This window comes from Durotheca rogersii (assembly GCF_024521655.1).
Source record: "Durotheca rogersii strain YMJ 92031201 chromosome Unknown GGS23scaffold_21, whole genome shotgun sequence".
NCBI classification, from domain to species: Eukaryota; Fungi; Ascomycota; class Sordariomycetes; order Xylariales; family Xylariaceae; genus Durotheca; species Durotheca rogersii.
Window position 1 is genome coordinate 317,685 of NW_026251252.1, and position 12,816 is coordinate 330,500.

Sequence of the window (12,816 nt, forward strand, 5' to 3'; positions counted from 1 at the left end):
GCAGGCAGGTATGCAAGGTACCTACGAAGGCGAGGGATGTAGGAGGTTTATAAGGTATATACCTAGGTAGGAAGGTATTTATTTGCTCGCTACTTACTTGGTAGGTGGGTAGGTACTTACCTCCTATATTAACCACTACCCGTTGTAGGGAAGTAATAACGGTACCTAAGGCACCTACGTAGACGAGGGATATAGGAGGTGTGTAAGGTACCTACCTAATATAAGAGGTACCTAGGTATCCGTTTGCTCGCTACCTACCTCCTACCTATATTAACTGCTGCAGCAACAAAGGGGGAAAAGGGGGGTTGTGGTTACCCAGAGGGATTGCATTGCCGGAGGCCGCAAGTTGCCACTCTCTCCCTTGCGTAATACCTACGATCCTTCCGGTGCGAATCCTCCCAGTGCGACGTGATATAGTATCGCTGAACAGGTCAAAATGGTTGGCGCCCTCTTTGCTACCTTAGTCTACGTTGGGTGGAGGCAGCCTGCTCGGATATGCAAAGTTCCTTGTCTTCACAAAGATGGGACATGTGGCGGCTTAGTTCTGCCGACGTTGCCCCTACGGGCCCTTTGTCTCTCCCTTAGCACGAGAAGCCCATAGCACGCCGCTGCTGCAACCCCGAGCACCGATACGGCCATGCATATCGCGTAGCCGGGGCGGTAGTGCGGCGCGTACTTCGAAAGAAACGCAAAGGGAGCCAGGATGCCGCCCGTGTTTCCGAAGCTGATCATCCAGCCAGACCCGAGACTCCGCTGCTTATGCCCCCGAAGATTGACTAGGTACCAGCATATGACGATGGGGGCAGCCCCGAAGGCGCCCATGCATACCAGACAGATACCGGCATATTGGGCCGAGAAGTCCGTGTGTATCGTCATTAGGATTGCGAGGCCGGCGATCAGGAGAGCGCCAGGGAAGAGGACGAATGGCAGCCGGCTATCTGTCTGGCCCGACAGATACGCCAGCACGAGGCACATCCCGAGTGCCGCTGCGAAGGGCGGCACAGAGTGGAGCTGTGTCTGAATCGTCGAGTATCCGAGTGTCCCGATGATCGTGGGCGTGAAGTAGGCGAACGCGTACACCGGCACCACCACCGCTGGCAGGGCTTAGTTTGGCAGCACATGGGAGGCGAGAGGAGGACACTGGGGGAAGGCTTACCGAAGTACATCAACGCACCCAAGTAATTTTTCGGGTCCTTGAAGAAGTCGGCCACGTCTCGTCCCGTGATCTTTTCTGGCTCACCATCCTCTTGCGCACGAGTCCTCTTCAGCACAAACTCCTTTTCCATCCCCGTCAACCATCCCGCGTCCTCGGGGAAATCGCTAACGCCGAAGAAGGCAGCAACGGCAACTAGCACGGTCAAAATCCCCTCCAGGATAAAAATCCACCTCCATCCGCTCAGGCCTTGTATCCCATCCATGTGCGCGATGGCGGATGCGAGAAGCCCCCCGAAAGCGGATGCGCAAATAACGGAAGAGAAGTAGATGGTAAACCGCTTCTGGGACTCTTGCCGCTTATACCAGAAGCTGATCAGGTAAAAGCTGCCTGGGAATATGCCCGCTTCAAAAACTCCCAAGAAAAAGCGGGTGGCCAGCAGGCCGCTGTAATTCCGAACGAAACCTTGGGCTAGCATGAGGATGCCGAAGCTAAAGATGCAGAGAGAGAGCCAGACATGCGGCGTAAACCTCTTCATCAAAAGGTTAGAAGGGATCTCAAAGGCGATGTAGGGGACGAAGAAGATAGCGAGCGCAATATTCGGTTGCTGGCCCGTCAAGCCCAGCTCGCGCGGCAGCCCCAAGGTAAGTGCATTCGAAATATTGGCTCTAGACAGCCACCGGGTTAGCCGCGGGATTACGAGCAGTCCACTAGGAGCTTACCGATCGATGAGGAAGAGCATCGGCAAGACGTGCAGGTCGATTTTTCGCATCAGCGCGACTGTCTCAGCGTCCGACAGCGTTCCCGCCTCGGGTAACGTCGAGGCAGAGTCGACATCGCCTTGGTCTAGATAGGTCAGCTACCATAATGGCCTCCGGAATACGGTGTGGCGGGAGCAGGAGAAGCATGCCTCGGTTACCCATCGTTACCTAACTCGACAAGTAAATTCGAGGAAGTAGAGGGGGGGCGCGGAAACTGGACGGAAGTGTCTCAGCCGTTCTAGAATTTAGATTAATTGCAGCAATAAGGGTCGGGAGACAGTGTCACGCTGGACTTGCGAGGATGTGGGAGGGAGCCGTGGCAGACGGACAAGAAGATGCAGCCTTCAAATACCCCCCAAAGCTCGCATCCGAGATCACATTTTGGGCTCGGATGTGCCCCGAGCCGCTCCCAGCAGTAATACCTATCCCTTCAACTGCTGGTGGCGTTGTGGTGCGGCTGAGCAGGAGTAGGAACAAGCGCTGCACCGAGTGCCCGAATCGAAAGGGGGTGTCAGCCCAACCGTCCGACTCGTCATTTTGTCGCTACGCCGGCCCTCCTCTTCTCCCCTTATCTCCAAGTCCTGCAGACTTTACCTGCCGCCGGTACCACCCAAAAGTAGGCAATAGTACTCCTTCTACACATGCAGTTCGCTAGGCGCTGCAGTGTGAGGTGCGTACCGATGCACCCAGCACCAAGAACGAAGAGGTCCGTTTAGGGTGACGACCAGGACGGGGTGTCCCGTCCGACCTAGAAAACTCCACATAATAATACCCGCCACCTCGATCTGCGTCTTCTATACTGGATACCGGGTTAGTTTAGTCTGACTAGGCCCTCCTTTTTTCGGTATGGTAATAGCTCATAATTCGTCCTCGATGTCGGAAACCTTAGTATCCCCACCCACTTTCACGCCGGCCCTGGAACCGCCGCCGGGGACAACGTCGAACCCGGAGCACCCTGCTTCGCTGGCGCATCTCGCCGACATTTCGATAGGAGTATGTCTTCCTCTGATCACCATCTTCTTCATGCTCCGTTCTTACGTTCGTATCTTCGTCAAACATTCGTGGATCTTCGAAGATGTGTTGGTCACGACCGCTTGGGCAGGTACTGTCGCCTATTGCGGCATCATGCGGGCTACCATGGCATACCACGGAGGTCAACACGCCTGGGACATCACTCGTGATGAGTTTCACCAAGCCTCGTACTGGTTTAATGTCGCGTCCATCGAGTACGGTGTCATGATCGGAATCACCAAGCTGGCCGTCCTCTGGCTCTATCGCCGCGTCTTCTCGCCCGTCCGGTGGAGCGCGTTTGATATTTCCATCGTCGTTCTCATCGCCACCATTACTGGCTTCTATGGGGCCACTACAATCGTCAAAATCTTCGAATGCAGCCCTCGAGAGAAGATATGGAACCACGCGCTTCCGGGAAAGTGTGTGCAGACACATTGGATACTCAATATTAGCGGCGGCTTCAACACGGTGACGGATTATCTGATCCTGCTGCTCCCCGTCCAGGCCGTACGGAACCTCCAGATGGATACGCTGAAGCGAGTTCTCGTGGTACTAGCGTTCACGTTCGGCCTATGGTACGTTTTCCCTACCCGTGCTGGGGAGATATTACAAAGACGGGTCGAGAAAACTCTGGCGCTGGGGAGGCTTCGATACCATACCGGCAGCGTACTGATCGCTCGTAGTGCGCCCATATTCGCGACAATCGGCTTCGTCGTACGTATCCAAAGGAGCGGCAACCCCGACACGTCCTGGAACCAGCCGGAGATCCTGCTCTGGGGGGTAGCGGAGCTGGCCTCGGGAAATCTGTGCGTCTGCTTCCCCGAGCTCGCCTTCGTCTTCCACTGGAAAAGGCGTAAGGGCTCTGATATGCCACACCGCCCTACCGCTTCTGTAATCGAATCCAACCGTCGAACCAAGCCACCGTCCGACCCATATTTCACTAAGTGTGACAAGGGGATATGCTTGGAATAGGTTTAATTCAACTAATAATTCTATAGGGGGTCTCTTAGGTCCTTGCTTCCCTCAAGTTTCCTAGTCTTATTCTTATTTTAATATACTCCTAAGGTACCTCCGTACCTTAGTACCTTAATACCGAAGCTATCCGTGGCTTATTTAGGACTTTTTTTTGGTAGGTCGCCGAAACGGCGACCTTAATGCCCGATATTATTCTTCTAACCTATATGACCTAATATTATCCTTCTGACCTTTATAACTTAATATTAATACAGGGCTCTATCCCCGTATAATATCATTTCTCCTCTTCGGAGGAGCTCGTCTCTAAGCGCGGGTTAGGTACCTAGGCTTCGATAGTTAGTAGGTTTATTAGGGTTTTATTAATGGAATAACTTAACGGCTTTCTTCGCCCCTTCGGTAGTAAAGTACTCCTACGGTTCCTATGTTTAATAGCGCTTAGCCGGTTAGCTTTCTTACTTTATTAGATACCTAACGACTTCTTCGGTTCTAGCGGAATTTAATACCTTATTTACTTCGTAGTCTTCTACTTCGATCGGGGCTACCTTTCGTAAGACTTAATTAAGGTTAGGTAGTTCTTAATTATTAGCGCGGTAAGGTTCGATAAGAAATACGTAAAAGATACTATAAATGTGCTAGCCTTTCGGGAGCGTTAAGGTTACGGCGGTAAGCGAAACGATCTTCTGGATTTTAAAGAAACCGAATATCTTTTTATTTATTTTCTTAGCCGGGCGTTTAGTTTTAATATTACGGGTATTTAATATAACGAGCTACCTTACTTTTAAGGGAGGTTTCTCTTTTCTATATTTATCTACTTATCCTTTTATCCGCTACCGCGTTTTCTTTAAATATTACTTAGCTTTGTTATATACCCGAGTTATTTAATAAGTATAAAGGTTACTTCCTAGATTCTTAGGGGTACCTAAAGGGAGGTTATATATTACTAGGTATTACTTATAGTTAACGTAAAAGGGTAATATACCGATAGCTATCGAAGCGGTATTATTATAGGTAAACTTGGTAGTAGGAAGTAAGTTTTCCTAGTTACTTATTTCGTAATTTACGAAGGCGCGTAAGTATACTTTTAGGATTTAATTAAGTCTTTTCGTTTATTTATCCGTTTAAGGATAGAAGGCGGTACTTATTCTAAGCTTAACTCCGAAGAGCTTTAAGACGCCTTTTTATATATAGGAGGTAAATCGTAAGTCTCGGTCGGAGATAATATTTAAAAGGATCTTATATAGCCGCTAGTAATTACGGATAAAGATAGGTATTAGGTTTTCGGCTTTTTTACCGTCCTTTTTTAGCGGAATAAAGTACGTTATCTTAGTAAAGGGATTTATTATAACCTATATAGAATTATAACCGTTTAATATTAATAAGTCCGTAATAAAATCTATCGCGATCGTTTACTATGGTCGGTAATATAATTCTATAGGCTATAGTAATCCGAACGGGATATACCGTAGTACTTTATTTTATTAGTATTCGTAATATCTTCGTACGAATTCCCTAACTATTATTTCTAGGTTAGGTTATTAAAAGTTTCGGGTAATAAGCTTTATGGTTTTATTTATATCTATATATTCCGCTACTTTAATATCGTATTTTAATTTAATTACTTTTTATTATAAGTCCTTTAGTACTTAGAGACGGTTTCGTCGGTAAAGAAGGCCCTCCTAGAGCTTTATTTTTTTACCGAGTAATTTAATTAATTAGGCCTAGTACTCCGGGTCTTATATAGCTACCGTTTTAACCTATTTAATAAACTTTAGGGTCTAAGCGGATATTAGGATATTATTTAGTCGTACGCTAGAGAGTATTACCGTAAGTAAGCCTAAATTTTTTAAAAAATGCTTTTCCTATAGGACCGTCGCTATCGGCTAGTCCTTAGCTCCTCCTTTTTTAAGGCGATATTATAATAATCTAAATAAAATATCGGCCTTCTTATTTTACTTTCTTAGGCGGTAATATATTATAAAGTAATACGAGGAAAGTTATTAAGCTTAACGGGCTTATCGTCGATTTAATACTTTTACCGTAATAAAGTACGTTAGGTTCTAATAATCTAAGTATACTTTTATTTAATGCTAAGTACCTTCGAAATAATATCGCTATTTTTCGAATGCGTCGACGATTACTAATAATTCCTTATTATATATTTCATAGTTTATTTCCGCTAGGGTAAGTCGTTTTAAGAAAAAGGCTATTAGTTTTAGTCTTCCTTTATCGTTCTTTTACGAGAGGATAACCGAAATAATAAAGTCCGAGGCGTCGGCTTTAACGATCGGAACTCGATTAAAATCGAAATATATAAGTACCGGGGCTTTTATAAAGGTTTCTTTTAATTCCTAGAAGGCCCTTTTTATTTCGATTTCCTATTTCTATAGCTTACGGTTCCTTTTATTAACGCTAATAATTAGCCTAGCTATGCCTAAAAAGTTACGTATGAATTTACGGTAGAAGTTAACGAATCCGATAAAGCTTTAAGAGTCCTCAAGTATAGCTAAGGTACGTTAGTTAAGGATAGCTTTTACTTTATCTTTAGATATAATAATACCCTTAAGGCTTATATTATATCCTAAGAATTCGACTTCTTACGTTCGCTAGGTATATTTCTTTAGGGCTACCGCTAGATAGTTTTCTATAAGCCGTTTTAAGATTTCTTTAACTAATTTATTATATTCTTTTAACGTATCGGTATAAATTAAGACGTTATTTAGATAAGCGATAATTCCTACGTTTAAAAGGTCGCGGAAGATATGGTTTATTATAACTTAAAAGGTAGCGAAGGCGTTAATTAATTCTATAGGTATAACCGTATATTCGTATAACTTATAACGCGTTCTAAAGGCGGTTTTTTATTTATCGCTTTCCTTAATCCGTATTATATAAAAGCTAAACTTTAGATTAATTTTAATAAACTATCGCGCCGTTTGAAATAGATTTTATAGTTCGTTAATTAGCGGGATCGGGTATCGGACGGGTATTATAATTTTATTTAACCCCCGGTAGTTAGCTACCGGTCTTAGGGCGCCCGGGTTTTTTTTATTTATAAATATTATGGATGCGCCGTAGGAGGCCTTAGATTTCCGGATTTTTCCTATGGTTATTATTTCGTCGAGCTAAGGTTTTAAAACGTTTAACTACCGTCCGCTTATAATATATAGGGGTTCCTACGGGGGAATAATTCCCGGGCGAAGCTCGATAGCGTAGTCCTACGGTTACCGATTAAGGAACCGTTATTCCGCTTCCTTAGTTATAATAGGAACGAAGTCGCGGAATTATTCGGGTACTTATAATAAAGCGTCCTTTTTCCGCGTAGTTCCTATACGGATCGGTCGGGGGCGATAGTTCCGGCATTAGGGTAAGTTAAAATATAATCGTTCCTCTATAAATAAGCCCTAGGGAAGGTATTCCTTTATTTATTATTAAGGTAGGATAGCGTCGACCTCTTTATTTAATTTGCTAACTTTTTAAGCGACGGAGTAAATATATTCGTAATTACGGAGCTTTATTTCGTTTATATATTAGAGTTTTCCTAACGAGATCTTAAAGCCGTCGAATCTTATTAGGGTTCTTAGCTTTAAGCGTTAATTAATAAGAAGGTATAGTTACTTAACCTTAGCGGCGTTAATTAAGGATACCTCGTTACCGGTATTTAGTAGGACTCGTAAGGGATATTCCTTTCCTTAATATTTTATTTATATTATATGGATAAGCCGTTTACCCGATCGGGGTTTTCTTTAGTTACGCTAGGGGATTCGTAATTTCTTCGTTATTAGTACTACTTCCGTTATTTCTAGCGTTCCGGGCCGTTTTATAGCCGTAATCTTTACGTTATTTTTATCGCCCCTTTCTTTCGTTAACGCTTACGAGGGGGCGCTTAAAAATCCCGTTTTTTATCGGAATCGGATAGTTTTATAATACGGGGAAGAGTTTCCTTCTATCGTATAATAATATCGATTCTAGCCCTTTTATTAGGTAATAATTCGGGCTTTTTCCTTCCTTTTTTTTCCGATAAGACCTTCTTAGGTAGTATAGGTAAGTCTCGTTTCTTTAAGTCCTTTTTTACGAAGTAAGTTAAGGTTTAGTAATTATCCCTTCCATACCGCTAGTAGGCCTTTTTATTCTTCTTTTACTAGTCGATTACGGCTTAGTTAATTTTAACTAAGGCTTTTTTATTACCTATTTATCGTAAGTCCTTAGCCGGTACGGGTTTCTTACTTTTCTTACTTTTACGTTCGTTTACCGGTTAGCTTAAGCGGGAGCGAGTTTCTTTTACGGGTTACTTCTATTACTAGTCCGCTTTCGTATGTTCCTTTTACGAAGCGAACCCTCCTTTTCTCGAAATCCTTAGGTTAGTTATTATATTTTTATAGATTTAGCCGGCTTTTTTAATTACTTTAAGAAAGGCTTCGTCGCTTTCGGGAATATTATTTAGTCGTAAATAAACTAGTTTAATTATTTCGTCGGATAAGGTACGGGTAATATAATTCTAGAAGATAGTTCCGGATTATTAGACGACGTCGTTAAGGTTTATAAGCTCGGTAAGGTATTAGGAGATATTTCCTTAGTACTTAAGCTTTTATATTTTCTTAAAGTTACGATATCGTTCGGCGAGGTCCTTAAATCGTTTTTAGAGGGCTTAGGAATATCCTACTTAAGTATTAACGATTATTAACCTTTTTACTTAGGTTAGTCGTTATTAATACTAAAGCTAGGCCTTTTCGGTAAGTATCGATTTTATTTAATTAATCTTTTAAACGTTCCGGGTAAAACTTTCTTCGTAGGTTTCGAAGTAGGACTTAACCTTAATTTATTATGGTCGGAACTTAATTAAGTCCTTACCGTTATAAGCCGTAGGCTTAATAAGGTATACCGGGTTAATCGTTATCGTAATACTTCGTCGATTATTTATAACTTTAGTTTAGGTCCGAACCATACGTTTTTCGGCTAGGTCTAGAGGCTTTTAAGGTTCTTTAGGGGCGCCTAACGGGCGTCGTAGCCTCTATAGGTTCCCGGATTCTAAGCCGTCCGAATTATCGGAATCCCTTAGGTCTTTTAAGGTATTCCGCGGGGTCCTTAGCGGTTACGGTAATTCTTACCCGGCTTTTTTTAATATAAAGGCGCTTATTATAGCGTTTTAGGAACGGGTTCTTACGCGCGCGGCGGTACGTTTAACCGCGACGTCTTAAAGTACGCCGTTAGAAATAATTTTCCTTATCCTAGCCTCGCTACTAATATACCGTTCTATAAATACCGTCGTAAGGCGGATAGCCGGTACGGAGGTAAGTATCCGAGCCTTTTAACTAACCTTAATTATAATAAATTCGATATCCGTTAGCTTATTACTTAATCGTCGCTATTAATATTTCTTAATTAAATTAACTACGTAAGCCTTAAGATCGTTTTTAATTAATTAAGTCTTTTCCTTTATAACCCCGGGGGTAAGATATTCCTTACTAAGGATTTCGTTAATTTATTTATCCTTTTACGTAACTTATAAGTTAACGTTCGTTATTAATTTATTATATTCTTCGCGTAGCTAAATTAAGGTCCGTTAGTTCTAAAGGGCGGCGTCTCGAAGTTAGTTTACGGCGGTAGTTCGTGCTTTATTTTATCGGGTAAACTTAGCTACCGTTTCTTATACGTTTTAAGCGAAGTAAGTACTTTACTTTACGACCTACTTCTAAAACTCGTGGATCTATATTTTCGTAGTTCGGATACCGGTTACTTACATAGCCGTAACGGTTTAGTAAAGCTATCGTAATTATTCGTATTATTTCTTTAGGATCGTATTTTATCGGTATTTTATATCGACTTAATTAATTAATATCGCTAGGCTTTAATATATTTATTTTATTTACTTATATAAATTTACGATTTACTACGGAGGATTACGTATAACTACTCTCGAGTTCGTAATCTCCGGAGCATTAATTATAATTACCTTATATTCTTAAGGTTAATATACGACGAAAGATTTATCGGTCGGTTCGGGGGTCGCTTCTAGCTAAGGCGCCGGAAAGGTTCGCTATCGTTCGGCGTCCTTTGCCTTTAATTCTATTATAACGGCCTTTAGTTCGTTAATCGTAGCTATTATTTAAGCTACTTCCGCTATAAAGACCGACGCTAGCCTAAAGGTAATAATCCGCGGGAGTAGGAACGCCTATAGCTTTTCCGTAGATAGCTTAGGTTAATCTAATAGTAATAATACCGAGGCGGCGGCTACGTATAACGTAAGCTTAGGCGTAGGCTTCTCCTGTTATTAATTTATATTAAGGTTATAAGGGTAAGAGTAATATAGAATTATTTATAATAAGGGGATATACTTAGAATAGGTTTAATTTAACTAATAATTCTATAGGAGGTTTCTTAGGTTCTTACTTTCCTTAAGTTTCTTAGTCTTATTTTTATTTTAATATATTCCTAAGGTACCTCCGTACCTTAATACCTTAATACCGAAGCTATCCGTAGCTTATTTAGGACTTTTTTTTAGTAGGTCGCCGAGACGGCGACCTTAATACCCGATATTATCCTTCTGACTTATATGACCTGATATTATCCTTCTGACCTTTATGACCTGATATTGGTGCAGGGCTCCATCCCCGTGTGATACTAAGAGTCTCATGAGCACTACATTTAGCACCCGGTGCGACGAGCAATACCTCGAGTTATAGGACCAGGGCCACGACGTACGTGTTACCCATACAGACAGTCGACCCTGCGAGACGCCAGAGGACAGTGTGGTAATGTTGCGGAACGAGGTTGTGGTTGAGCGTCAGTAGCATTCTAATACGCCGGTGCTTACTTGCAGATCCACCTCGATTCCTCTAAAAAAATACCAGGCGTCTCGTCTTTCGTCAATCTGGCTTCATTCCTTTGGAGGTTCCCTAACAAGGGACCGACATGACCTGGCAGCGATGTTGTTTTCCGCCCCCTCCTATATTACGTCGGCTCCTCACCGTTTGCTAATATACCTACGTAACTATGCCTTGATGTGGGTGTCAAGATATGTGTGTGCCGCAACGGCGGTGTCTACGTGCTTTAGTACCTACAGGGTTAAGGAAATTTAGAGGTCATTTCGTAAATAATAATGTGTCGTTTGTAGAAGATAATAGATGCTTAATAGCCCCCGGTCTAATATTTCAAGGTTCTGAGCGTTTGAGCCTTATGAAGAGATCGAATACGCGGCAATTGAGCGGAAACAGAATAAGACGGGGAGTATATAGGTATAGGAGACAAGCCCCGATGCGGCTGGATTAATTGCCTGTTAAACAGCACCTAAGCATGTTCTCGGTGTCGTATGAAGACATGTACACACGGGGTGCTACTCTTCCTTGTACGCGCTCAGCTGCTCCATATTCTTCTGTTAAATACCTAGGTATTACCCAATCGAACCAGAAGCGACCGGACGTTCACGAGCCATGCATCCGAGTAGAGAGACGTGGTTCAGTGAGTTGCTGCTCCCCCCCGGACCGACATGCCTTCCACGAATAGTTCTAACGCCTTCAGGATTCTGGGCTCAGAACAAACCCGGAATTCTTCGGTTGGGCCGCGATGAAGCCATACTTCCGGGCTAGAAAATAATATTAATAACTACTAAGGCGCATCGGACGTGAACCGCGCTGGCATGGCGTTGGTAAACTCGAAATCGAGCACCGCCGTTATTAGAAGTGTCTCCGGGTCGACGAGCATGTTAGCTAACGCCCAGCTCTACCTAACCACCACGGCCCGTCCCCCTGAGCTGTCGCGGATCATCAACATTCGCGGTAGAAATCATGCTAAGCTAGTTCGACAATGGGCCTACTATCTTCATCATAAGAGAGTTCGCCGTAACTATTCCATTAGAATCACTTTGACCAAAGTGTCTTTTCCTACCCGTCACTTGTGCATCAAGAGCTTTGCCAGTACCTAAGAATACACACGAAGCCACCCCTGCTTAGAATACCAATTTTTTAGGTAATGAACCCTGACTTGTCATCATCATCATAATAATAATCTAATTACTGTGGCCTTTCCCCAAGCGACACCCTTAAGTGTATTATAAAGATTGACCTTATATCTAAGAGGAATCATTCTCGTCTAGCTTGCAAAGAGGGTGTGGCGTGGCGGAGTTAATATTAGTGACGCTGTCGAATATAGAGGTCTCCGTCGCAGATCCAGAACATAATACCTAATCGGGGCTTAATATGACACCGAAAGTAGTCGCCCATCGCCTCAGCTCAACACTCGTAATCCCCAACACTCACCCAGTACCGGCCCAGCCTAGAGTAGCCTCAACTAAGCTCTGGGAACGGAAATGGAGTTTGGCATACTTGAGTTCGATCTTTGAGCTATCGACGGCAATATTATCATTGGCGATCACAAGAGAAGCTGTACGCGTTGCCGTTAGTCTGTCGGGTGTTGATTAAGGCCTGAGTCTTTAACTCGCATCTCTGGACCGACGGGGCGATCGCGTGGACTAGAGAGGGCATCCTGTAGAGTGTGCGGCAAAGCCGTATACAGAACCATCGCGGTAACATATGGCCCTTAAGTCTACCCATTGATCACCCGAACCCAAATAACCCACTTTAGTACCGTGTCTACTAAGATGTGTACGGCGGCTATGCGCACTCGATGGCATGCCTTGGCGGTAATAATATACAGCTGAGTCGTCGAAGTGAGTACGTAGATCCTTACGCATGCGTGGAATTTCGTGGAGGAGACACAGATTAACCTATGGGTGACAATATTAGATAGGCTTCATACCTGTGATACGATATTATCAACAGCACGCTAATTAATGAAGAAATGGCTCATGACGATATTACTGCTAACAATGCGGAATCCTTTTACTTTCCGTAAGACTCTCGGCGCCCCAAAGGAGAGGACTCGCATACTAGTACGTATGCAGTAAGAATAGTGGAATGCCGG

General features: G+C 43.6%; 2 protein-coding genes across 2 annotated transcripts; one reads left to right on the forward strand and one right to left on the reverse strand.

The window, feature by feature from the left end:
* Positions 1-95: 95 nt before the first annotated feature.
* GGS23DRAFT_213197 (putative allantoate permease) lies at positions 96-2,418 on the reverse strand. Its single transcript, XM_051511902.1, has 4 exons — positions 2,064-2,418; positions 1,876-1,999; positions 1,157-1,821; positions 96-1,094 (listed from the first exon to the last, which is right to left on the reverse strand). Exons 1-4 carry the CDS (start codon positions 2,074-2,076, stop codon positions 514-516), a joined length of 1,383 nt encoding a protein of 460 aa, XP_051369556.1. The 5' UTR covers positions 2,077-2,418; the 3' UTR covers positions 96-513.
* On the forward strand, positions 2,369-4,212 carry GGS23DRAFT_213391 (putative integral membrane protein). Its single transcript, XM_051511904.1, has one exon. The coding sequence runs from the start codon at positions 2,761-2,763 to the stop codon at positions 3,895-3,897; it is 1,137 nt and encodes a 378-aa protein (XP_051369557.1). The 5' UTR covers positions 2,369-2,760; the 3' UTR covers positions 3,898-4,212.
* Positions 4,213-12,816: the final 8,604 nt, after the last annotated feature.

Bases quoted from the DNA above. Each gene is read 5' to 3' on its own strand.
- GGS23DRAFT_213197 (XM_051511902.1), bottom strand. The intron at 1,822-1,875 runs GTAAGCTCCTAG...GTGGCTGTCTAG, and splicing joins ATGCTCTTCCTCATCGATCG to AGCCAATATTTCGAATGCAC. The intron at 1,095-1,156 runs GTAAGCCTTCCC...AAGCCCTGCCAG, and splicing joins GGGTGCGTTGATGTACTTCG to CGGTGGTGGTGCCGGTGTAC.
- GGS23DRAFT_213391 (XM_051511904.1), top strand. From the start codon at position 2,761: ATGGTAATAGCTCATAATTCGTCCTCGATGTCGGAAACCTTAGTATCC.